The sequence below is a fragment of the Oreochromis niloticus genome, linkage group LG23 (assembly GCF_001858045.2).
Source record: "Oreochromis niloticus isolate F11D_XX linkage group LG23, O_niloticus_UMD_NMBU, whole genome shotgun sequence".
NCBI classification, from domain to species: Eukaryota; Metazoa; Chordata; class Actinopteri; order Cichliformes; family Cichlidae; genus Oreochromis; species Oreochromis niloticus.
Window position 1 is genome coordinate 27313974 of NC_031986.2, and position 23341 is coordinate 27337314.

The 23341-nt window shown below is 38.6% G+C and overlaps 1 protein-coding gene across 4 annotated transcripts; it reads left to right on the forward strand.

Annotated features, from left to right (window-relative positions):
* The first annotated feature begins 948 nt into the window (after window positions 1-948).
* LOC100705372 (protein NLRC3-like) lies at window positions 949-16805 on the forward strand. 4 transcript variants are annotated; one of them, XM_019366167.2, is made up of 11 exons: window positions 949-3399; window positions 5159-5269; window positions 5639-5749; window positions 7263-7341; window positions 7483-7690; window positions 7796-9590; window positions 9704-9874; window positions 10090-10263; window positions 10672-10824; window positions 15583-15629; window positions 15800-16805. In XM_019366167.2, the coding sequence occupies exons 1-11, from the start codon at window positions 3314-3316 to the stop codon at window positions 16330-16332; spliced, it is 3468 nt and encodes a 1155-aa protein (XP_019221712.1). In that variant the 5' UTR covers window positions 949-3313; the 3' UTR covers window positions 16333-16805. The 4 variants fall into 4 exon arrangements, with proteins under 4 accessions (XP_019221712.1, XP_019221714.1, XP_019221713.1 ...); XM_019366168.1 differs by lacking the exon at window positions 949-3399 and adding an exon at window positions 3797-4795; XM_019366169.2 differs by lacking the exon at window positions 5639-5749.
* The last annotated feature ends 6536 nt before the right edge of the window (window positions 16806-23341 follow it).

Genomic DNA, 23341 nt, shown 5'->3' on the forward strand with positions numbered 1-23341 from the left:
CAGATTGGAATAATGACACTCAGACAGGTTTTACAAATTAACGTGCACGGGAGAGAACTGGACAGGCGCCGTTCCTTCGCTTGACCTCAGTTGCTCTCGTCCATTCTCCCGTAACACTGCTCTTTTATTGTGGTTACATGAATATGCATAGTTTCATTAACATATGACGTATACCTTGTGTGTGTGTGTGTGTGTAGTGAGATATGATCCCGTGAAGACTCCCCAAAGCTGGTGCCAGGAGTCTAGCGGTCCATCTAAACAAAAGGCTCTTAGACTCAAACAGATATACGTGTGTTTGCTATACCATATATCAGCAAGAGAAGATACGGCCTCTCCTAGGAGACGTGTGATCTATGCCAGAACACTCTGAGGAGGAGTGAACGCACTCCCCTCTTCATGCTACACAGAGTTGTTACAGACCTCCTAGGATAAGACATTCTTTCAATCTACAAATGATTATATACTTCTAAGCATATATGAGTAAACGTTTCTAAGCATAAATGGCAATAAACAATAAGACAAGGTGTGACCTCTCCCATGCTCCCAGGATGTGGGTGTGAAAGTCAGAGAGCTCTGGAAAGCACACAAAGCTTGCACAACGTAACTTCTCTAGTAAAAAAGAGCAAACACATCTAGAAAACCTTAAATGAAATGTACTTCTAAACATAAACATAATAAAAATCTTTCAACAAGAGCAGCTACTGTCCCATGCTGTACAGACTGCTAAACACTTGCAGTGTAAATGTCCATATCGCGAACATGCTAGGCATTGGTGTTGTCTGAGATACAGGGATTTATCTGGTCGGGATGTCATACTACGAGAAGGAAGCTGCTGCAAGTTAATTATTGATATTGATTAAGGTGTAACCAATCTTTGACCTGTGAGCTTTATCTTAAGAAATTTATGATCTGAAGTGTTTATTGTGATGGTAACCTTTGGACACGAACACTGGTGAGAGAGAAGAAGCAGAGGATTTTCTATTTTTCTAACAGATGTGGCTCAGAAAGAAGAGACTTGCAGAGTGAAGACGCTAATGGGAACAAGCTAAGTGAGTAGAACTTTGATTCTATTGAACTTCTATTTTATGTCAAACGATCCAGATTAGAGCCTTTCAAACAGACTCTACATGTAGAGATTTTCTTTTCCTAACAACACATCAGTCCATGCGGGTGTCTTCATCAGACGGCTACAGGTTATTACCACGTTTGTACCAACTTCAACTGCAATGTAATGTTTAGTAAGTCTCACTTTTCATGTGGCCACTGAACAGGCTCATAATCTAAAGAGAAATCAAGCTCATAATGAATCTTGGTATGTCGTATTATAACACCCTTGTTTAGATGCTGGACTCAAGGCTTACTTTTATGCTCAGATATTTTTATGAAGGATTGGAGTTCATGATTGTTAAACATTCTCCATTTTAGAAACTATAGCAGTGGAAAGTTTTTACTAATGTGTTATTTCATTCAACAAGCCACTGAAAGCTAGAAGTGTATTAACTAAAATCAAAGTCCATGTAGGATAGGGTTGGAAAATCAATTTTCCTAAGGCGTCACATGAAAAATTGGGTCTGTTGTGGGATTTTGCACCAAAAAGGTCAATTAAACTGCTCAATATGAATTTGATCTGTTTTTAAACAAATATTTCTAAGAGTCGAAGTTATAATTAGGCAAGTAAATAGTGAAACAGGCATAGTAAAAATGCCAATATAAATAAAAACTCATAGACACAATGGTGAGCCAAAGTTACACAAAATTTCAAAGACGTTTAATTTCATACAAAGTGTTCTTGCTATTTTGCTTGTACTTGAATAACTTCATCCACAGTTTTTTTTTTTTTGGTTCTTTAGTCTTTCTCAGTGAGAGAAATTTAGTTGGTTTTGGGCAAGTGCAATAAAGTCAGGTTCAATATCTGAGGTGCAAAGGTGACATGTGATTGTCATTGATAAAGGATCTTTATCTGTATTTGATAAACTTCCCCACTGAGAATGTTGTCTATGTCTAAAGGTAGATCCAAAGAGATCTATCTTTAGATGACCCGAGCATTCCTCTTTATATGTGAAACATTCTCTTATTGAGAGACAAATAAAACCATAGCATTGATTCTTAATGAGAGAGATACCACCATTAGTAAATCAAACGTGCTGTGATTTAGTGCCCTTGCCCCAGTGAAATGAACTATTTTAGTTGCAACAACAACAATGCGGTTAACTTTTTTCTCATTACACAACACCTGTTGCTGTGAAGTCACTGATCACAGATATCACACCTCTCATCAAGAGCCAAGGAGAAAAAGTCATAACCATTGGGTTTTCAACCGAAGCTGCAGATTTCCCTCAGTGTCCGTGTACTTATGGTTTGCCATAAGAGTGACACATTCTCAAGTGCTTGATTTTTATCAAGGTATATTAGTACCACTACCAAACAGTCTTTGATGAAGTGCCCATTAAACTTTCAAGCTTTCATGGGAAATCACAAAGCTGGTTTTTACTGCTCCATCCCCAGATGGAAAGTCTGTTTTTTTTAAAAAGCCCTTGTTGTTTTTGCAGATATTCAGATATGTTTCCACTCTACATCAGTCAAGTTCTCATATTTCTCTGCATGTTTCTCTGTAATCCACTCTCCACAAACTAAGCACATGGCTCTCCCTCTGAGTTCAGTAAAAAAAAATACTTAAAGTCCACATCTTCTTACAAAAATCCTACATTCTATATCACTCTTTCCTAATGTGAGCTGACATTTTGGGGGGCTAGCAAATTATCATTTCTCATAAATGCTGGGTCCAGTACATTTACAGAAAGTGCATTCACCTGTTCACCTGTCAATAAATACCTTTAAAGAAAAAGCAGAAAAGATGAATTCTAATTTTCCACAAAATCACACACAAAAACAATAATCCATTTTCTGATGTGGAGTTTATCAAAGAGTGTTTGGCCAAAATGGGACACTGCATGTGTACTTCATCTGTTTTTAAATTCTAATTTCCTACTGACAAAATGTGGGCTGGTCAGGGACAACCAAAGGGCCAGATATGACCTGTGAGCTGTCTTGCAACTTGGTAGCCATTTTAAAATTCTTCTGGTTGCTTATTGTGGAACATTATCTTACTTAACTATAATTTCAATTGTGATAAAACCTCATGCACTGTATAGACTCACCAGTCAAATCTGGTTAAGAAAAGCATTTTTTAACCTGCAGCTTTACCGAGCAGAATCAGACAAGCTGTAGTGTCGAACATATAGGTTTTTTATGTTTCCTCTGCAGATGAAGGTAGAAAGTGTGTGTGAGCTGATGTGGATGTGAATTCAGCAGCATGGATCAGTGTGAGGACAGAGAGGAGGGAGTCCCTCCTAAAGCCCCTCTGTGTGGGGAACATGAGAGCCAGACCAAAGCTCAGAGGTGAGATGACCATCTCTAACTGTCCATGACTTTTCTCCATGTCACAGCTCAGCACTCACATCACTTTACACTTTACCATCATTGTTCACAGAAGCCACCCTGGACCTAGATCTCCTAAAAGCAAGGAAAATAAAGATATCATTACTAGTTTTGAACAAAGGCGGTCATCTCCTAAGAATTAAGTTAATCTTGATTTTTTTTAAAAAGTCACCCGTTTTTATGTTGTAAGGCTTTTTTTTTCTTTCTTTTTTTTTTAACCTCCTAGGACCTGCCGTCCACATATGTGGACATCACATTTTGCTTTATTTCGACCAAAATACTCAATTTTGCTCCACATGGGCCTGATATCCACTTACGAGGACATTATACTGCTACTGTTCTATCAAATTTTTAAACGAATATCCTCATTTGTGGCTCTCATTTTTCTTAAAAACAAAAATAAGGTTAAAAAAAAATCTGGAAATTCTTTGTTTTTACATTCATTGGGCCCCAATATGTCCAAATATCCAAGAGAAATTAAAAATGCATGTCGTGGAAGAGTTCGGGTCTTAGGAGGTTAAAGATTAACTTGTTTTAAGAACTGTAAGGGACTCACACCCAAAGTAGGTAGGTTTTATAGGACAATAACTCTCTGAAGTGAGCTGTTAGTAACATGAACTCTTTCATAGCTGTCAGTTTGCTGTCTGATTAAACAAAGCACTTGATGTTGTTTATGCTCTCTAAACTGCATCTTAAAGAAAGGAACTGAGAAAGAAATTCCTGTATTCTATAAAGCTTGTGCATTTACATATAAAATCCTGCTGCTCATTCCCACATAGCAGACAGGTCTGGTGTCAAGCCGGCACTGCTGGCAGACGTCTGGCAAGTCTGGCGTAGATGGCTCTGTTTATGTGATGGCATGCCACATCTGGCCCGATTGTGGTTTGGTTGATGTGGCCAAGACTCAAAGAAAATAGGTCTGGCCCGGATCCGGCATCAAGCTGGCACTTCTGACTGACTGGTGTCATGGCAGGGTGTATGTCAACCAAATGTGGGTCAGGTCTGGGAATGATTGCATTATTTATGTCATGGCATGCCATATCTGTCCCGATTATGGTTTGGTTTATGTGGTCCAGGCTCACAGAAAACAGGTCTTCCCCTGATCTGGCATCAAGCTGGCACTTCTGATTAACTGGTGTCATGGCATTTTGTATGTCAACCAGATGTGGGCCAGGTCTGGGAATGGTGGTACTATTTATGTTCCTATTTTCATATTTTAGTTAGAAGAGCCAAATGCCATGTTGCAATACTATACTGCTATGGTAGCCAACGTTTCAAATGCAGATTTGACAGGTTTGTGAGTGTACAGAGGTCACCCCATGAATTTTAAAGGACAACAACTGACTACTGCAGAGAGGTGAGCTGTTTGTAACTTTAACTTTTTGTTAGCTACCAGTTTGGTGTCTGGTTAAATAAAATGCACTCCCTCTAAACTAAATTTCAAAGGAAGTTACTGAGAAAGTAATTAATTTGTTGTATTTACTGTGTACAACATAATCTCTCGCTTCTCATAGTGGGACCATCAAAAGATTAGTATAGTGTAAATGATTGTGTTTATCAATAGGTGGTTTTCTGTTTTTACACACTGCTAACATTAGTTTGGAGTTTCCTTCTGCTAATGTGCAGCCAGTACACCTGTTTCTGTTTGGGATTATGAAGTTATTTGAAGTTTTCATCAGCTTCTGTGGCTGGAAATGAAAAAAAAAAAATTCTCAAACAGGATCAGTGGAATATCTAATAAACCTGAACCCAGCCATGTGTCCTTAAAGAGTGACTGGTCCAGAGGCCACCCCATGAATTTTAAAGGACAACAATCATCTACTGCAGAGAGGTGAGTTGTTTGTAACTTTAACTTTTTGATAGCTGCCAGTTTGTTGTGTGGTTAAATAAAATGCTTGAATTTGATTCATTCCTCTAAACCGAATAAATGTTTAAATGTAGATGTCGTAAATAATTGATTTACGACATCTACATTTAAACTCCTGCTTCTCATAGTAGGACCATCAATAGTCTAGCATAGTGGAAATTAATGTGTTTATCTCTGGGTGGGTGCTCTGTTTTAATACTGCCAAAACGAGTTTGGAGTTTCCTTCTGCTAATGTGCAGCCAGTATACCTGTTTCTGTTTGGGATTATGAAGTTATTTGAAGTTTTCATCAGCTTCTGTGGCTGGAAATGAAAAAAAAAATATTCTCAAACAGGATCAGTGGAATATCTAATAAACCTGAACCCAGCCATGTGTCCTTAAAGAGTGACTGGTCCAGAGGCCACCCCATGAATTTTAAAGGACAACAATCATCTACTGCAGAGAGGTGAGTTGTTTGTAACTTTAACTTTTTGATAGCTGCCAGTTTGTTGTGTGGTTAAATAAAATGCTTGAATTTGATTCATTCCTCTAAACCGAATAAATGTTTAAATGTAGATGTCGTAAATAATTGATTTACGACATCTACATTTAAACTCCTGCTTCTCACAGTAGGACCATCAATAGTCTAGCATAGTGGAAATTAATGTGTTTATCTCTGGGTGGGTGCTCTGTTTTAACACTGCCAAAACGAGTTTGGAGTTTCCTTCTGCTAATGTTCAGCCAGCACACCTGTTTCTGTTTGGGATGATGAGGTTAGCTGAAGTTTTCATCAGCTTCTGTGGCTAAAAATAAAAAAAAGAAATGCTTCTCTGTCTAATATCATCTATGGGATATCTGATAAACCTGAACCCAGTTGTGTGTCACTGGTCTAGAGGTCACCCCATAAATTTTAAAGTACAACAATCCTCTGCTGCAGAGAGTTGAGCCATTTTTGAGAGCCAGTGTCAAATATAAATCCCATTTAAGTGGTGCTTTGTTTTTGTTTTTTAAAAAAGTAAAATTGAAGTGACAGTTGTGCCCATTTATATCAGTTAAATTGTATTCTTTACTTAACAGGGGCTAATTCTAGTTTATTTCCAGATCTAGTTTTTTACAGGAAATGGCGCCACTGAAGAGAAATCAGTCCCTTTTCAGCTCCTTTCCCCACATTTCTTCACTGTAAAACATTCAAAGTAAAACTCAAAAACTAATCAGTTAAAATAGTGAAAAGAATGTTTTATCCTTGTCTTTCTGCCTCTTGGAGATGGGTTCTTCTGTTCACTGAACTGTTGTCAGAAACAGAACTTCTGTGAAAAAGTTGTAGGCTTCAACTAGTATATCCTTTAATTGTAGCAGCATTTATTTTAAGTGCTGTGTGTGTGTGTCTGTCTGAAACATCTTCTTACTCGTCACACATGTAACTACAGGATACACTTAAGTCAGGACCCTGAGCGGAACCAAAACATGAGTGAACTACTCCTAATCATCAAGAACCCCAGGACACTGAAGCTGCTGCTGACTGGCTAATATGCTGCTCACAGTCCACCTGTTTAAACATGGAGAGAGACTGTAAAAGCAGAAACTCTTTTGATGTGGTCACACTAAAATTGTTAATTCCTTGGGGTTAAAAATCATAGATACATGTATTGAAATGTTTTCTGATATTTGGTTTGCAAGTACAGTAAATATGTTAGTGACTTCTGGGTGGAGTGCAGATTGTATGCTCAGTTTTTCAATAGAAAGCTTGATCACTAAATAAGACCACTGAGAAATGTAAATTAGCAAACACTGCTACAGCACACAGCAAAACATGAACCTGAGCTTGACTAGGATCTCAATGGAATCCGCAGGACTAGTATAAATAAGAAAATATAACCAATCATTTAAAGAATATATTAATATTCATCAAATATTTATCAAAATATCAGTTACTAGGACCTTATCAGTGCTTCAACTAATTCTTCGTGATTACTCCACAGAGTGGACCAGGAGAGCTCAGAGGGTCCCATTGGTCAGTCTGTCCAACAGCATCAAACACACCTGGACTCCATATTTATGGTTGGTACATGTACAACTACTTTTACATTATTTTTTTCCACTGTTCTACTTTATAGAACTATCAGTGTGTCCAGCATAGATCTGATGCGTGGCTCCATGATTTTAGCGTGATTTGGTCATTCATACAGTATTCTGTTCCAGGTGCTGGAGGAAAACATTATCACTTTTGTGAAGGATGAGCTAAAAAAGATCAAGAAGGTTCTGAAGCCAGATAACCTAGAATCTTTAGAGGGTCAGATGGAGAATGAAGATGAAGAGCAGAGAAGAAGCAGAGAGACATTTGTGACAATCACGCTCCACTTCCTAAGGAGACTGAAGCAGGCCGAGCTCGCGGACCATCTGCAGAGTAGTAAGGACACTAAGTAATAGCTCAAGAGACTGAACAAAATATAAACAATCAATGATTCTTTAGGCAACTGAACTTTTCATTTGAAAATATTTATTGTGTTTTCAGAATTGTTGGATCCACTTTGTCAACAGAAATTTAAATCTAAGCTGAAGAAAAAGTTCCAGTGTGTGTTTGAGGGGATTGCTAAAGAGAAAACCCTAACGTTTCTAAATCAGATCTACACAGAGCTCTACATCACAGAGGGAGGGACTACTGGGGTCGGTGATGAACATGAGGTCAGAAAGATTGAAACAGCATCCAGGAAATCAAACAGACAGGAAACAATAATCAGACAAGAAGACATCTTTAAAGCCTCACAGAGAACAAATGAACCAATTCGCATAGTTCTGACAAAAGGAGTGGCTGGCATTGGAAAAACAGTCCTAACACAGAAGTTCATTCTGGACTGGGCTGAAGACAAAGCCAACCAGGACATCCAGTTCATATTTCCATTCCCTTTCAGAGAGCTGAATATACTGAAAGAAAAAAGGTTCACTTTGATGGAACTTATTCATCATTTCTTTACTGAGACCAAAGAAGCAGGAAACTGCAGGTTTGAAGACTTAAGGGTTGTGTTCATCTTTGATGGTCTGGATGAGTGTCGACTTCCTCTGGACTTCAAGAACACTAAAATCCTGACCGACCCTAGAGAGTCCACCTCAGTGGATGTGCTGCTTACAAATCTCATCAGGGGGAACCTACTTCCCTCTGCTTTGATTTGGATAACCACACGACCTGCAGCAGCCAATCAGATTCCTCCTAACTGTGTGGACATGGTGACAGAAGTCAGTGGGTTCACTGACCCACAGAAGGAAGAGTACTTCAGGAAGCGATTCAGAGACGAGGAGCAGGCCAGCAGGATCATCTCTCACATCAAGACATCACGAAGCCTCCACATTATGTGTCACATCCCAGTCTTCTGCTGGATCACTGCTACAGTTCTGGATAATGTGCTTAAAAGCAAAAAGATGAGAGACCTGCCCAAGACCTTGACTGAGATGTACATTTACTTCCTGATCGTTCAAACCAAAGTGAAGAATGTCAAATATGATGGAGGATCTGGAACAGATCCACACTGGAATCCAGAGAGCAGGAATATGATTGAGTCTCTGGGAAAACTGGCTTTTGATCAGCTGCAGAAAGGAAACCTGATCTTCTATGAATCAGACCTGACAGAGTGTGGCATCGATATCAAAGCAGCCTCAGTGTACTCAGGAGTGTTCACACAGATCTTCAAAGAGGAGAGAGGACTGTACCAGGACAAGGTGTTCTGCTTTGTCCATCTGAGTGTTCAGGAGTTTCTGGCTGCGCTTCATGTCCATCTGACCTTCATCAACTCTGGCTTCAATCTGCTGGAAGAAAAACAAACCACCTCCCAGAAGTTTGAAACCAAAGAATATACAGAGGACTTCTATGAGAGTGCTGTGGATAGTGCCTTACAGAGTCCAAATGGACACCTAGACTTGTTTCTTCGCTTCCTCCTAGGTCTTTCACTAAAGACCAATCAAACTCTTTTACGAGGCCTGCTAAGACTGGCAGGCATTGGCTCACAAACCAGTAAGAAAACAGTCCAGCACATCAAGAAGAAACTCAGTGAGAATCTTTCTGCAGAGAAAAGTATCAATCTCTTTCACTGTCTGAATGAACTGAATGATCATTCTCTAGTGAAAGAGATCCAACAGTCCCTGAGTTCAGGCCGTCTCTCCACAGATAAACTGTCTCCTGCTCAATGGTCAGCTCTGGCCTTCATCTTATTGTCATCAGAAAAATACATGGATGAGTTTGACCTGAAGAAATTCTGTGCTTCAGAGGAGGCTCTTTGGAGACTGCTGCCAGTGATCAAAGCCTCCAACCGGGCCCTGTAATTACACATTATGTTGTTATAAATTAAAACATGCAATCTTTTTTGAAGAGAAAAGAAAAGGTAACCACTTTTCTTGTTATTTCCGACATTGCTTGTTTTTGCCTTTTCAGGCTCAGTAGCTGTAATCTGTCAGAGAGGAGCTGTGAAGCTCTGTCCAGTCTCAAATCAGAGGACTCTGAGCTGATAGCTCTAGACCTGAGTAACAATGATCTGCAGGATTCAGGCGTGAAGCTGCTGGTTGATGGAATGGAAAGTCTACACTTTAAAGTGGAAACACTCAGGTCAGATCATGCTGATTTTCACATGTTGCTTTATAGACATTGATAAGGTGAAAAATCAAGAAATAGTTGAGACTAGCCAACTCCATGTTTCTTTTATATTTATTTGCGATAATATTCAGTTTAATTATTTAGGATGTGCACAGATATTTTTTTTTTAGATAATGTGTGTTCTAAAGTTTGTTTCTTTATTTTCTTGATTGTTATTGTCTCTCCAGACTGACTGGCTGTAATCTTACAGAGCGAAGCTGTGGAGCTTTGAACTCAGTTCTTAGCTCCCAGTCCAATAGACTGAGGGAGTTGGACATGAGTAACAATGACATGATGGACTCGGGAGTGAAAATGTTGTTAGCTGGACTAAAAAGTCCACACTGTAAACTGAAAACACTAAGGTCAGGATTCTACAAATGAATTGATAACTATGCACAGTATAGTTGGTTGACGTTAACAATTTGTCATCTAGAAGTTTATTTTGATTGTTGATGTTGATAACAACATTAAACATCTGATTAACATTCTAGTTTTCCACTACATTTATTTGGTTCACATGAATGCAGACCTATTTATGATCCCTACAACCTCAGCTCTATTTTATGTAGGTCTGTCTAATTATCACGTAACTAATTTTATGACATGCAGACTTTAACGTTTAGATCAAAATGACCTTATTACTGCTAACTACCAGTCATTTTTTGTAATATATATATATATATATATATATATATATATATATATTTATTTATTTATTTTACTTTTTTCACTACTTTTGTAAGAGTATATCTCATGGTTTATGTCTGTAGGTTGTCAGGTTGTCTGATTACAGAAGGTGTTTCTTTTCTGGTCTCTGATCTATACTCCAAAACTTCACATCTGAGAGAGTTAGACCTGAGCTACAATAATCCCGGAGATAAACAAGTAAAGCTGCTGAAACAGCTAACACTGGAATCTCTCAGGTATGGTTAGACCTCCTGCAGGCATAGACAGTCTGATAGTGAACATGGACATCTTTTCTCTGTCCATCACTTTGTCCTGTGTATTTGTTTCATCACCCCTGTTAGCCCATCCAAAAATGTGGAGAAAAAAAAGGATTATATATACAGTGGAACCCCGACTTACGAATACCCCGTTAAACGAAAAATTCAAGTTACGAAGGCACTGAACGGCAATATTTCTGCCCGTGTTACGGCAAAATGCCCATGTTATGAAATCCGCTGGCACTGATTTGCTGAGCCCAGAATGCCTACAATGCCCACAATGCCTTCCGAATCATGTGGCAACCCCTTGGCTTTCGTACTTGCGCTTCACTGTTCCACTTGAACGACGTATTATTGTTGCCGTTAGCAATTAGCCTATAGCCTATCGTTCACTCAAAAGGCGCGATGGGTGCTTCGACTTACGAAAATTTTTGACTTACGAAAGACCCTCGGGAACGAATTAATTTCGTAAGTCGGGGTTCCACTCTACATATATATATGTATATATATATATATATATATATATATATATATACATATATATATACATATATAATATGTATATATATATATAATTTCATCTTTACTTATACAGTTAAATTTCATTGAGACACAAGGTCTTATTTTCAAGAGCAACTTGTTTTAAAAGATATATTAAAATATTAACGTTCAGTTTTGAATGCCACCTAGTAAAAAAGCCTTTGCAGTGCTATGCTGCTGCTGCTAATAATTCCCTCTGAAATATTTGCTTCTACTAAATGATTGAAGAAAAAGGGAAAACAACATAGCTGAAAAAAACTTTGGTGCTAGCAGTTGTACAGGGTCGGCCATTTATATGGAAAAAGACTTTTATCTTTGGGGTCATCTGAAGGCAATTGTCTATGGTGTGAAGATACGAGATGTGCAGCACCTGAAACTACGGATACTGGATGCCTGTGCTGGCATTTCTCCTGCGGTGTTGCTATCAGTGTGTGAAGAGTGGGAGAAGAGGGTTGCATTGACAATCCAACACAATGGGCAGCACATTGAACACATTTTATAAGTGGTCAGAAACTTGTAAATAACTCATGAAAGAATAAAGTTACGTTGAAACTAGAGATGGACCGATCCGATATTACGTATCGGTATCAGTCCGATACTGACCTAAATTACTGGATCGGATATCGGTGAGAAATAACAAATGTAATCCGATCCATTAAATATCAAAAAAACACCTCACAAAACTTGCGACACAGCGTAACTCGGCTCATAACCGTAGCACGTTGGAGCAGTATGCGTCACGTGATAGAGCGCTGTGTGTGTTTGTAGCCTTGCTACCAAACCAGCATTTCATCTCTGAGGAAGTTATCCCAGAGAGAAGTAAAGCAAGTGTGTAAGTTCATCTCTGAATGTTTGTAAAGCATTCCCATGTTAAGCTTAACAACCGATATATGGAGCGACTGCCTCTCTCTCTCCCTCACCTTCCTGTGGCTACTTCAATCGTGAAACTGCTTAATGATCAGCTGATCGGCTTTTCTGTCGCGAGTCTGTCTCTCTTCTTTGTTTTTGGTCCACTTTGCACCAGAAAGAGGAAACCAGCGGCGGAACAACAGCAGCACGTTTAAGCTTGATAAGCTGTTGTTAGAATTTATTTAATATTACTTTCTAGACCAGGATCCTTTTCTACGCAGCTGACAACTGGTAACTGTGCAGGGGCGGATCTAGCAAAGTGTAGCCAGGGGGGCCGATAGGGCATTAACAGGGAAAAGGGGGCACAAAGACATACTTTTCTTTCTTATTCTCATTTAAAATGTCTAGCTTTTAATAAATAATTATCTGAATCTTACACCCAAAGTTTTAATCTGATGTAAAATGTATAGAAGTCCATTACTGTATATAGTAACTGTTAAGTCTAATATACCCTAGTAAGCTATAGTACTTTTTTCTTTGAGAAGATACCATCTGTGAATTCTGCAATTCTGTTGAAGAAAGATGTTGAATCTATTTAATTATTCTTGAAAAATAATTTATTTCTGTGCATTTTTTTTTCACCCTGCATCAAATTAAAGTTGATTACATCGATTAAGCATCATCAGGTGGAGGGTGGGGGGTGGTTCCCTTTTTTTTTTTTGCTGGGAGTTTGCAACCCTATTAGTTAGGTTGCTTAATATTTCTGCTAAGTACTCTTTAAAATACCAGAATAGGGAGGATTAAATTTATTAGATTGATCAGTATTGCTGAACTATGAAATATTTTGGGTGCAGTGTATTTTTTACATACAGGTATAACAGAATAGCTTTAGTGTTATTGTTTATTTAAACTTGAGCATGAACTTTTACAAAATGCAGCAAGATACTAAAAAAACAGTTTTATTGATTAAAAAACACACTATATCGGATTCATATCGGTATTGGCAGATATCCAAATTTATGATATCGGTATCGGTATCGGACATAAAAAAGTGGTATCGTGCCATCTCTAGTTGAAACCAAGCACACCATTGTGTTTCTTGTGACATTACCAATAAGTTTGATGTGTCACATGGCCCTCTTCCTATTGAAAAAAACAAAAGTTGTATCCAAGATGGCTGACTTCTAAATGGCCACCATGGTCACCACCCATCTTGAGGAGTTTGCCCCCTCACATATACTAATTTGCCACAAACAGGACTTTAATATCACCAACCATTCCCATTTTATTACGGTGTATCCATATAAATGGCCCACCCTGTAGATGCAACAACAGATATTCTTATTAAACTTGGTAAAATCAAAAAATTAAAAGTTGAATGTCACAAGCTTCAGTTGAAGAATAAAATGAAAATCTGTATGGCTGTGGAAGACTGTAGGGCTCCTTCTATTGCTCAAAATTCACAATTGCAATTATTTTGTTTAATAATTGTAATTTTGATTAATGTGATTCTTTATTATTAACTAAATAATTTAAAGTAAGATATGCACTCTTACAGGTGACTTCTTTTAAATATTTCAATAAGGAGAGATGCAGCACGGTGGCACGGTGGTTAGCACTGTTGCCGCACAGCAAGAAGGTCCTGAGTTCAATTCCACCATCAGGCCGGGGTCTTTCTGTGTGGAGTTTGCATGTTCTCCCCGTGTTTGCGTGGGTTCCCTCCGGGTAATCCGGCTTCCTCCCACCGTCCAAAGACATGCAGCTTGTGGGGATAGGTTAATTGGAAAAATCCAAATTGCCACTAGGTGTGAATGGTTGTCTGTCCATGTGTGTTAGCCCTGCGACAGACTGGCGACCTGTCCAGGGTGTACCCCGCCTCTCGCCCTATGACAGCTGGGATAGGCTCCAGCGCCCCCCCGCGACCCTGAAAAGGATAAGCGGCAGTGAATGGATGGATGGAGATGATTTATTGATGTACAGAATTCAATTTGAGGTATTTGGCAGTTAGACCCTGATGGGCCAGCACAGCAGAACAAAATCCCCTTGATGATAGGGATTAGGGCAGGACCCCCTGGAGTCTAGATACTGGTGGCGAAGATGAAGATGGAGGCTTGAATGGAGCCTGAGTGATGGGGGGGGGTGCACGAAGGCGACTGCAACGAACAATGACAGATGTGCAGTGAGATTTAAAGTAAGTTGAGTGAAGGCTGATTGGCCTGAAGAATGCTGGCAGAAAACTGATTGGACTAGACCCATGAATTCGCAATCAACTTGGCAGCATGGGAAAGTGGAAGTGATGTAAGTGTAGATTACCCACCAACACCTGGGAAGCAGACAGTTGAGTGACTACAGATCTTTCTTATTTAACTTACACATTAGCTTGATTTAAAATAAATGGCAAAAAATTCAAAAAGTGAAAATGCAGGGTCATCTGTATCTTACCAGAATAGCTGGTATTTTTTAGTGTAAGTCCATCTGGGAAGAATGACAGGTCCTTTAGGCACAAATCCTACACTGTGGGCTTGATTCAAAGGCTGTGGCATACAAGGGCAACATGAGCCTCAGAGGACAATGAATTTGCTTGTCTTTGGAAGAACTGCATGGTAGCCACACCGAGAATGATGGAGAGACATTAGCCGACCAAGATCTGAGTCATGTTACCACAACTGACCTTAAGAAGAGACACCTCTCTTGGTTAAACTGATGCATTTCAGTTTTCTGTTCTTCATCCTACATCTGTCTTTACTTTTCTTGAATGTTACTAGGCAGCTTCCAGCTCACACTCCTATTCTACATGGCTAGCTAGCATTGCCCACTATGCCTATTGAGCCATTTATATAATTATATAAATGTACAGTTATTGTTATTAGAAATAATTAATGCTCGTTGTTAATGATGTTTGAGAAGCAAATTGTGTGGAATTGTGTGGATGTCAATCCAAGGTTTGCATAGGGAAACCTGTGGAAAGATTATAATGGCTGTCATTATCTGTACTTTGAATGTTGGAATGTTTTTCAACATTCAACTTTCGGTATCATGCAATACTTATAAGCTACTTATAAACTATAAGCCAAGTCTACTGACAGCTGGTTCTCTCTTCAGCCCATTTGCACCCTCACACATCCTGCTAAGATGACATGCTGGTCACTGATGACCTTGTGAGATAAATTTTAAGACATAAAAACATCCTAATCAGAGAAACACATACCACCAGATAATCAACTAAAAAATAAATGTTTCAAAATGTTCCTTTATCAGTGTCTAACAGTATGTGTATGATAGTGATGTAATGTCCATGTGTGCATGCTGAAAGAGACTGTGCTGGTCTGACCCCCCTCCTCCTTTCAGGGTGGAGCCTGCTGGAGAACAGTGGTTGAAACCAGGTCTGAGGAAGTGTAAGTGTGTTTTTAATTCATGAAAAGAAAGCAGCACACATTCAACCATCTTCAAACTGTCACATCACTCATTCACATGTCTGATGTCAGGAGTCGTCATCAAAGTGTCAATCAATGAACAGATGATGGATCAATAACTGCAGCTGGATTGTGTTTGTTCTCTCCATCAGATTCCTGTCAACTCACAATCGACACAAATACAGTAAACAAATGGCTCAAACTGTCTGATAACAACAGGAAGGTGACACATGTGAAGGAAGTTCAGTCATATCCTGATCATCCAGACAGATTTGCCAGGACTCAGCTGCTGTGTAGAAATGGTCTGACTGGTCGTTGTTACTGGGAAGTTGAGTGGAGAGGAAATGTTGATATAGCAGTCAGTTACGGAGGAATCAAAAAGAATGGGAGCAGTTATGATTGTTTATTTGGATGGAATAATCAGTCCTGGAGCCTGAGCTGTTCTTATGATGGGTGTTACTCCAGCAAACACAATGAGAAACAAAAGTGCATCTGCTCCTCCTCCTCCTCTTCTGTCTCTAACAGAGTAGCAGTGTATGTGGACTGTCCTGCTGGCACTCTGTCCTTCTACAGAGTCTCCTCTGACACTCTGATCCACCTCCACACCTTCAACACCACATTCACTGAACCTCTTTATCCTGGATTTGGAGTCTGGTCATCTGCCTCCTCAGTGACTCTGTGCTGAGCTGAGTGTAAAGAGTGTCCTTGTGTTAGAGACACACTCTGTTGAACAGATAGTTCAGTCTGTACATGTCTGTCTCTTTCACTCAGAAACACGTTTTCAGATTCATGGATTCAATCAGTTGATGTTGTAAACTGTTCTAAATGATTCCTTGTAAACTTTTTCCTCTTCAGTCCTTTAAAGATGGAAACTATGATTATTCCAGGATCCACGTGTTTTTGGTGTTTCTTTCCACTCAAAGATTCCGAGTGGACATCCCTTAATTTACTTCCTGTGATATAGAATTGATTTGATGGCTAACCCTGGTGTTAAATATACACACACTGTTAACCTTGGACTTATTTTGGGGTAAATATCACTTTCATACCTCTTAAGTGCAAGGGATGAACTCCTAATGTGTTGATTCATTGTTTTTGCCTTTACTTCAAGTCACTGAAATTTGCAGGAAAATAAACAAAAAACAAGTTTAAATGTTTCTTTGCATCTCTGTGCTTTTTTGTTTGTTTGTTCACTTGGTGGTTTGTGTTTCTTTTTTCTCCAGTGTTGTGCATTTAATCTCTTCTTTTGTTCATCTCCAGATTACGTTACAGTAAAGTGTCTTCCATTGGTAAAGGTAAAGTCTCTATTGCTTGTGATAATCACAGATGGGCAGTAACGTGTTACTGTAATCCAATTACTTTTTTCAAATAACAAGCAATGTAAGGGATTACTATTGCCAAAAAAACTAATTAGATTACTGTTACTTTCTCGTAAGCATGCTGTGTTAGTGCGTTACTAAACCGTGATTTTGTTTGTGAGTGTCTCATGACGTAAGCGCGTGCGGCGTCCATGGCAACAACAGCCGTGTGTACATCAACAATGGACAATGTGGAGTGCAGGAGAGAGCACGACCATGTAGGATTAAAAACGTGGAAGTACTTACATTACCTCAAGTTTTATTCCGTTAAAAGTGACAAAAACATTAGTGTCCACTGTACACTCTACGCAGGAAGAAAACTTCTTTCCACAGCAAAAAATTCACAGAGAAACCCCTGGATCCCTTCACTGATATCATGGCTGCGGCACAAGGCAAAGCTCCACCTGCCCCACTCCTGCTAAACAGGTGAAAATAGATTTAAGAGCGACAGGACTTCAAGCATTAAGGTAGGAGAATAGACATGAACTAGCATGCGTTATCTATGAGGAAGACAGAATCCTACCGAATGACTAGTTACTGTGGGCTGTTTGTACTATGAGTACAGCTAGGGGCCCAAAGACTGGGAACTGGCCGGGTGTCAATAGAAAATTGTACTTAGTAGTCAGTATAAACTTTTAATGATACAAGTTTGCATATGATAGAATACTGCATGTTGACTTTTTGATGACTTAGACTGTTGTTCACTACAAGACTTGTTCTGTTCTCTTTTATAAGTTTCTTCCCACAGCGATAATAAGAGCTGAAAAACCAGTTTCACTCCCTACCGGGAAGAGGAGAGCTGAACACTCTTATCTTCGCTCCCTAACAAGAAGAGGGGCCGCTTCGTTCAGAATCACACACACACACATACACCTGCATACGCACATACATACGCACCAACATTCCTCTGTCTGTGAACAGAGGTATTCACTATTGTATTACCTTTGTATATAAATAAAGACCAGGGCAGTGGCAGAGTGCGAATCACAGGGCCCCCACTCTCGTGTGAGCACTCTGTGACTGCCCTTGCAAGTAAAACTATGGGTTTCTCCTCTCTGATTCTCAGCTGAAGAAGTGTCTTAGAATACATCTCTTGACACCGGGGAATGGGAAAAGTGATCTGGGAGTCAGGGTGACAAAACCTGAGTCGAGTAATTTGTGAGTCCAACAGGGAGGCAGGCAGGTGAGCATGAAAATCGAGACCGTACCAGAGCTGTCGTGGAGATGGCAGCAGGTAAGTCGAGCAATCCGGTTGATGATAACTGTAGGTTGGTGAAAAGAAACTCTGTAGAGGCAACTAGAGACAGGAGAAAACAAGGTGAGTCTAAGCACAACAATAACAGGGTTCACTAACGCTGGTTAGCTGACGTTCTGGTGAAGAATAGTTGTCATAGCTGGACTTAAATGCTGCTGCCATAATCAGTGTCAGGTGCGGCTCCTGAGAGAGAATGAGGACAGCTCCACCCAGAGGAGGAGACTAGACACACAGCAGAAAACTACTGACACTCACCCGGACCATGACACTTCCTCTGCCTCACACTGCTGTCTGACTGCATTCAGCTGATGCTGAGATGAAGCAGAAAAAGAGCAGCTGATATTTGGACAGCACACATGATGGAAAGGAGGATTTCAGTTGATGTGCACATGAATGATTTGTTTCCTCTGCAGATGAAGGTAGAACGTGTGTGTGAGCTGACGTGGATGTGAATTCAGGACCATGAATCAGTGTGAGGACAAAGAAGAGGGAGTCCCTCCCTTTAAAACCACTCTGTGTGGGGAACATGAGGTGAAATGACCATCTCTAACTGTCCATGACTCTTCTCCATGTCACAGCTCAGAACACACATCACTGCTCCGTCATTATTCACAGGGACCAACCTGGACCTCAACTCAGCTGTGTGTCCTTAAAGAGTGACCTGTTAAATGTGAATATTATTAATTTTTAAGAAGGATGTTCTTCTCCTGCAATAATAAAAGAATAAGGTATTCTAAATGCTGTATGTAAGTTCTTGTGAATATTACAATTTTTGAACTTTCATTTGTTGCTTATGGCCTGTTTGTGTCATTGCAAAACAGTATCACTGCAAAACATGTAATAGACACACCAGTCAACCATGTACAGATGATAGTGAGCAAAAAAGTTATGAAATACATTCCCAGGTCCTTAAATGATTAAGTTAAGAGGCTAATTATAATGTATATATATGCAAACGTGTTCATATGATCTTTTTATTATACAAATAAGCAGTTTAATCAAAATATAAAAATGGATAATGTAATATTCTGTCCCTCCTGTTATTTCTAAGGTATGTTTTTTATAAGTTTGTTATATGGCGGGTCATAATCATCTGTTCTGTAATTAATTGTAGCAACATGTCAGAAAATATGTTTATTCCTGATCTTGTCTGGGCAAAGCCTGCCATCTAGTGGGTTGACAGGGTAGCGCCATGTTAGAGCGCAAGCAGTGGTTTTCTCCCAGCGCTCGACAGGGAAGGTCCATTTCTCTGTGTCTCTGTAATTTCCTGCATCTGGCGCCCTTGAAAAGGCATAATCTGTAAGTGTGGCAAAACGATTGATTGTTCTCACTTATTAGTACCTCGTTCAGCAAAGTAATGAGTTTCTTGTGTGTTTAGCGAGTTTGTTACATTACTAGCATAAGCTAGCTGTTAGCCCTTTGTTTAGCCTGCTAGCATGAAACATACCAGCATGTGGTGTTAGCTGTATCTCTTGAAATGCTACGCGGGTGCAGTGTTGATACTGAGATTGTGTAGTGACTGTTTAGATAAGTCAACAATATTTAATGTAATCTTTGTGTATTTGTATGGAGAGTGAATACACTGTATTCTGTTTCTGTTATTACAGTTTTACAAAAAGGAAAATAAGGATCAGTAAAGCTCTGAAGAATGCGATACGGTCTCCTGAGTGTTTACTGAAGCCATTAATGTTTAGCTCTCTGCATAAGCTGGATGCAGACATTCAGCTGAGGGCAGAAGATGTAATATCAATCATACATTTTAATAGTAGAAGCCTCACTTCAAATCATTCAAAAATACTGGACTGTCTAGCACAATTTTCTAAGAAATTCACTGTCATTGCAGTTTCAGAGACTTGGTTAGATGGGGATCAAAACTTAGTAAAGACTGATGGGTATGACATCAATCTTTACTAACAATCTTTACATCAATAGAAATTCACAAAAAGGGGGGGGGTTGTAGCTGACGCTGAAATGTTTGTGTGGGTTGCCATGACAACGCCAGAAGCGTGTCTGAGATCGTTATATTGTTTCTATTTTTTTCTTCTTTATTTGGTACTCATGTTTGTGTACACATGCAGTAGAATGAGATAATCTATGAGTCAAGTGATACATTTTTCTTATAAAAAAAATTGTTTCTGTTAAAATGATTGTGAAGTAGTCACTTCCTCTGTGAGTCGCGGGAACCGGAAGTTGTGCGCGGGAGAGACAAGACAGAACATAACACAGCGGACTTTTCGGAATCTACAACTTTTCTACTGCTGGTTTTACAAGGCATACACGGTAAAAACATTATCCTGGTTAATTTGTTAAGCACTTGTACAGTTTGTGAAAATAAATAAGTGTCTGAGATGGATGTCATATGTACTATTGTTATTATTTTACTTGTTTCTAGTTTTCACGGTGCTCCATGATTGTGAGAAGAATAAAAAGAATTGTGGACATCAGTACAAAGCGTGGATTCTTTTGACCAGAGTATATATAGGGGTGTTGCCTTGTATACTGATAATAATTACAAAAGTAGAATCATCAGTGAACTGTCACTAGCACTGGATAACATAATGAAGTGCATCACTATTGAAATGGAAGCTGAAAAGTCAAAGAATCTGCAAATCAGCTGTATCTACAGGACCCCTGGATCATGTATAAAAATGTTCACAGAGGAAATGCTGAAGATGTACAATCCTGTTACAACAAGAAAAGGACATTTATTTGTGGTGATTTCAATATAGATTTGTTGAATCCGACTGTGAACAGTGCCATCACTGATTTTATCCATACAACGTACAGTATTAGTCTTTATCCTTTTATCTGCCGTCCAACAAGAATAACCTCACATAGTGCTACACTTATCGATAATATTTTCACTAATGTTGTTAAGAGGAATGTTTTAAGTGGATTAATAATAAATGACATAAGTGGCCATCTACCAGTTTTTGCAACAGTACAGAGCTACGCCAGGATTAACAGATGTGAACATAATCAGAAATTAATTAGACATAAAACACAAGAAGCCATTTGCCACCTTAAGGAAGAGCTCAACAACCAAGACTGTAGTAACATCTATGTTCAAGAAGTTGACATGGCATATGAAAACTTCTTATCAATAATATTAACTCTTCACAATAAACACTGTCCCCTGGTGAATAAAACAACGAAAACTGAAAACTCTGAAAAAAAAGATGGCTAACAAAGAGAATACTGAACGCATGTAAGAAAAATAATCTGTTGTAAAAGGCATTTTTAAAGAAAAGAACAATAGAAACTGAACAAACTTATAAGAGGTATAAGAATAAATTGATAATAATTATGAGAAGCAGCAAAATAAATTACTACAGTAAACTTTTAGATGAAAATAAAAATAATATGAAAAACATGTGGACAGTACTAAATAATATTGTAAATAAAGGAACTAAAGGATTGGAATATCCAAATAACTTTCAAATACCAAATACAACAACTAGTGACATAAAACAAATTGCAAATGGCTTTAATGACTTTTTTTTTTTTGTTGGTCCTGGTTTGGCTAAATAAATTATAAAACTGGACACCCTCCTAAAACTAAAACTATTAATGTAGCAAACTCAATGTTTATGAGGGGAGTAGATGAAGAAGAAATTATTGATGTAGTTAAATCCTTTAACTCCAAGAAATCAACTGACTGTGATGGCATTGATTTGGTTTTAATTAAAGATATTATTGGATGTATTGTGAAACCATTTACCTACATTTGTAATCTGTCATTACAAAGTGGGTTATTCCTTGATAAGATGAAAATTGCAAAGGTAGTTTCAATATACAAGCTGGAGATAAATATCTTCTCACAAACTATCGGCCCATCTCTTTACTACCGCAGTTCTCTAAGATACTGGAAAAAATATTTTACAATAGACTGTATGACTTTATCACAAAAAACAATGTACTACATGAACAGCAATATGGATTTAGACCCAAAAGAACCACACCACATGCCTTAATGGAGTTTATACATACAGTAACAACTGCTATTGAAAACAAAGAATATGCTGTTGGAGTTTTTTTAGATTTAAAAAAAGCATTTGATACAGTCAAACTATGTACATATGGGCTGAGAGGGGTGGCATTATCATGGGTTAACAGTTACCTTAAAAACCGTAAACAATTCATCCAAATAAATGCCATAAAATCAAAATTGAAACCCGTTGTGTGTGGGGTTCCCCAAGGATCAGTTTTGGGGCCACTGTTTTTCATATTGTACATTAATGAGAAGTGCAATTTTAAAGTCTTTGAAAATAATATTATCAATACAAAAATTCACATGATTGTTTGAAAATAATAAATTGCATGAATATAGGAAATCTTCCTCACAGTGACTGAGTTGTCTCATTGTGCTCTATTGAAGCCTTGTCCTCATTTTTATAGATGAAGGCCAGAGTAACCCAAGCTTAAAGTGCTTATTAAGGCATTTGTCACATAGATATAAAATAAACTCAGAGATTAAGTGGGTGTTAACAACAGGATGCTTAGTTTATATAAAAATGTAGTTTGTTGTTGTTTTGGTTTAAGTGCTGAAATTGTTTTATGTGTGTCTGTTTATGTGTTTTATATATAAGTGGAGACTTGTATATAGTTAAACGTGTATGGATCATATAATGTTGAATTGTGAATATTGATTTGTAAGTAATAAAATTTGAAATAAGGGGGTAGGAACAGGAAAAGTGTAAACTTCATCCTACTCCTTTTCGAGCACACACATTCTGTAGACATAGATATACAGTCCCGGATAAGCAGAAGAGGATGGATGGATGGATGAACACAATCATGGATTACACTCTCCACAGACTGGATCTCAAGCTTACTGGAGGAGTGTGGGGGGATCTTGACTGAGAATACAAAAAACAGAAGCCAACATCCAAACAAAACCTATGGAATGTCGGGCTTCAAGCTCTCTTCCTATCGTAACGTGTCAAACAGAATAAATGGTGAATAAGTTAGGAGCCTGATGATAACTGTAATTGGTTTCTCAGTCACTTTGTCAATAAGGTGAGTGAGTTGAGATCCAAAATCTCCAAAAAGTTTGTATCCCTATGAAGCTGTCATTCAAT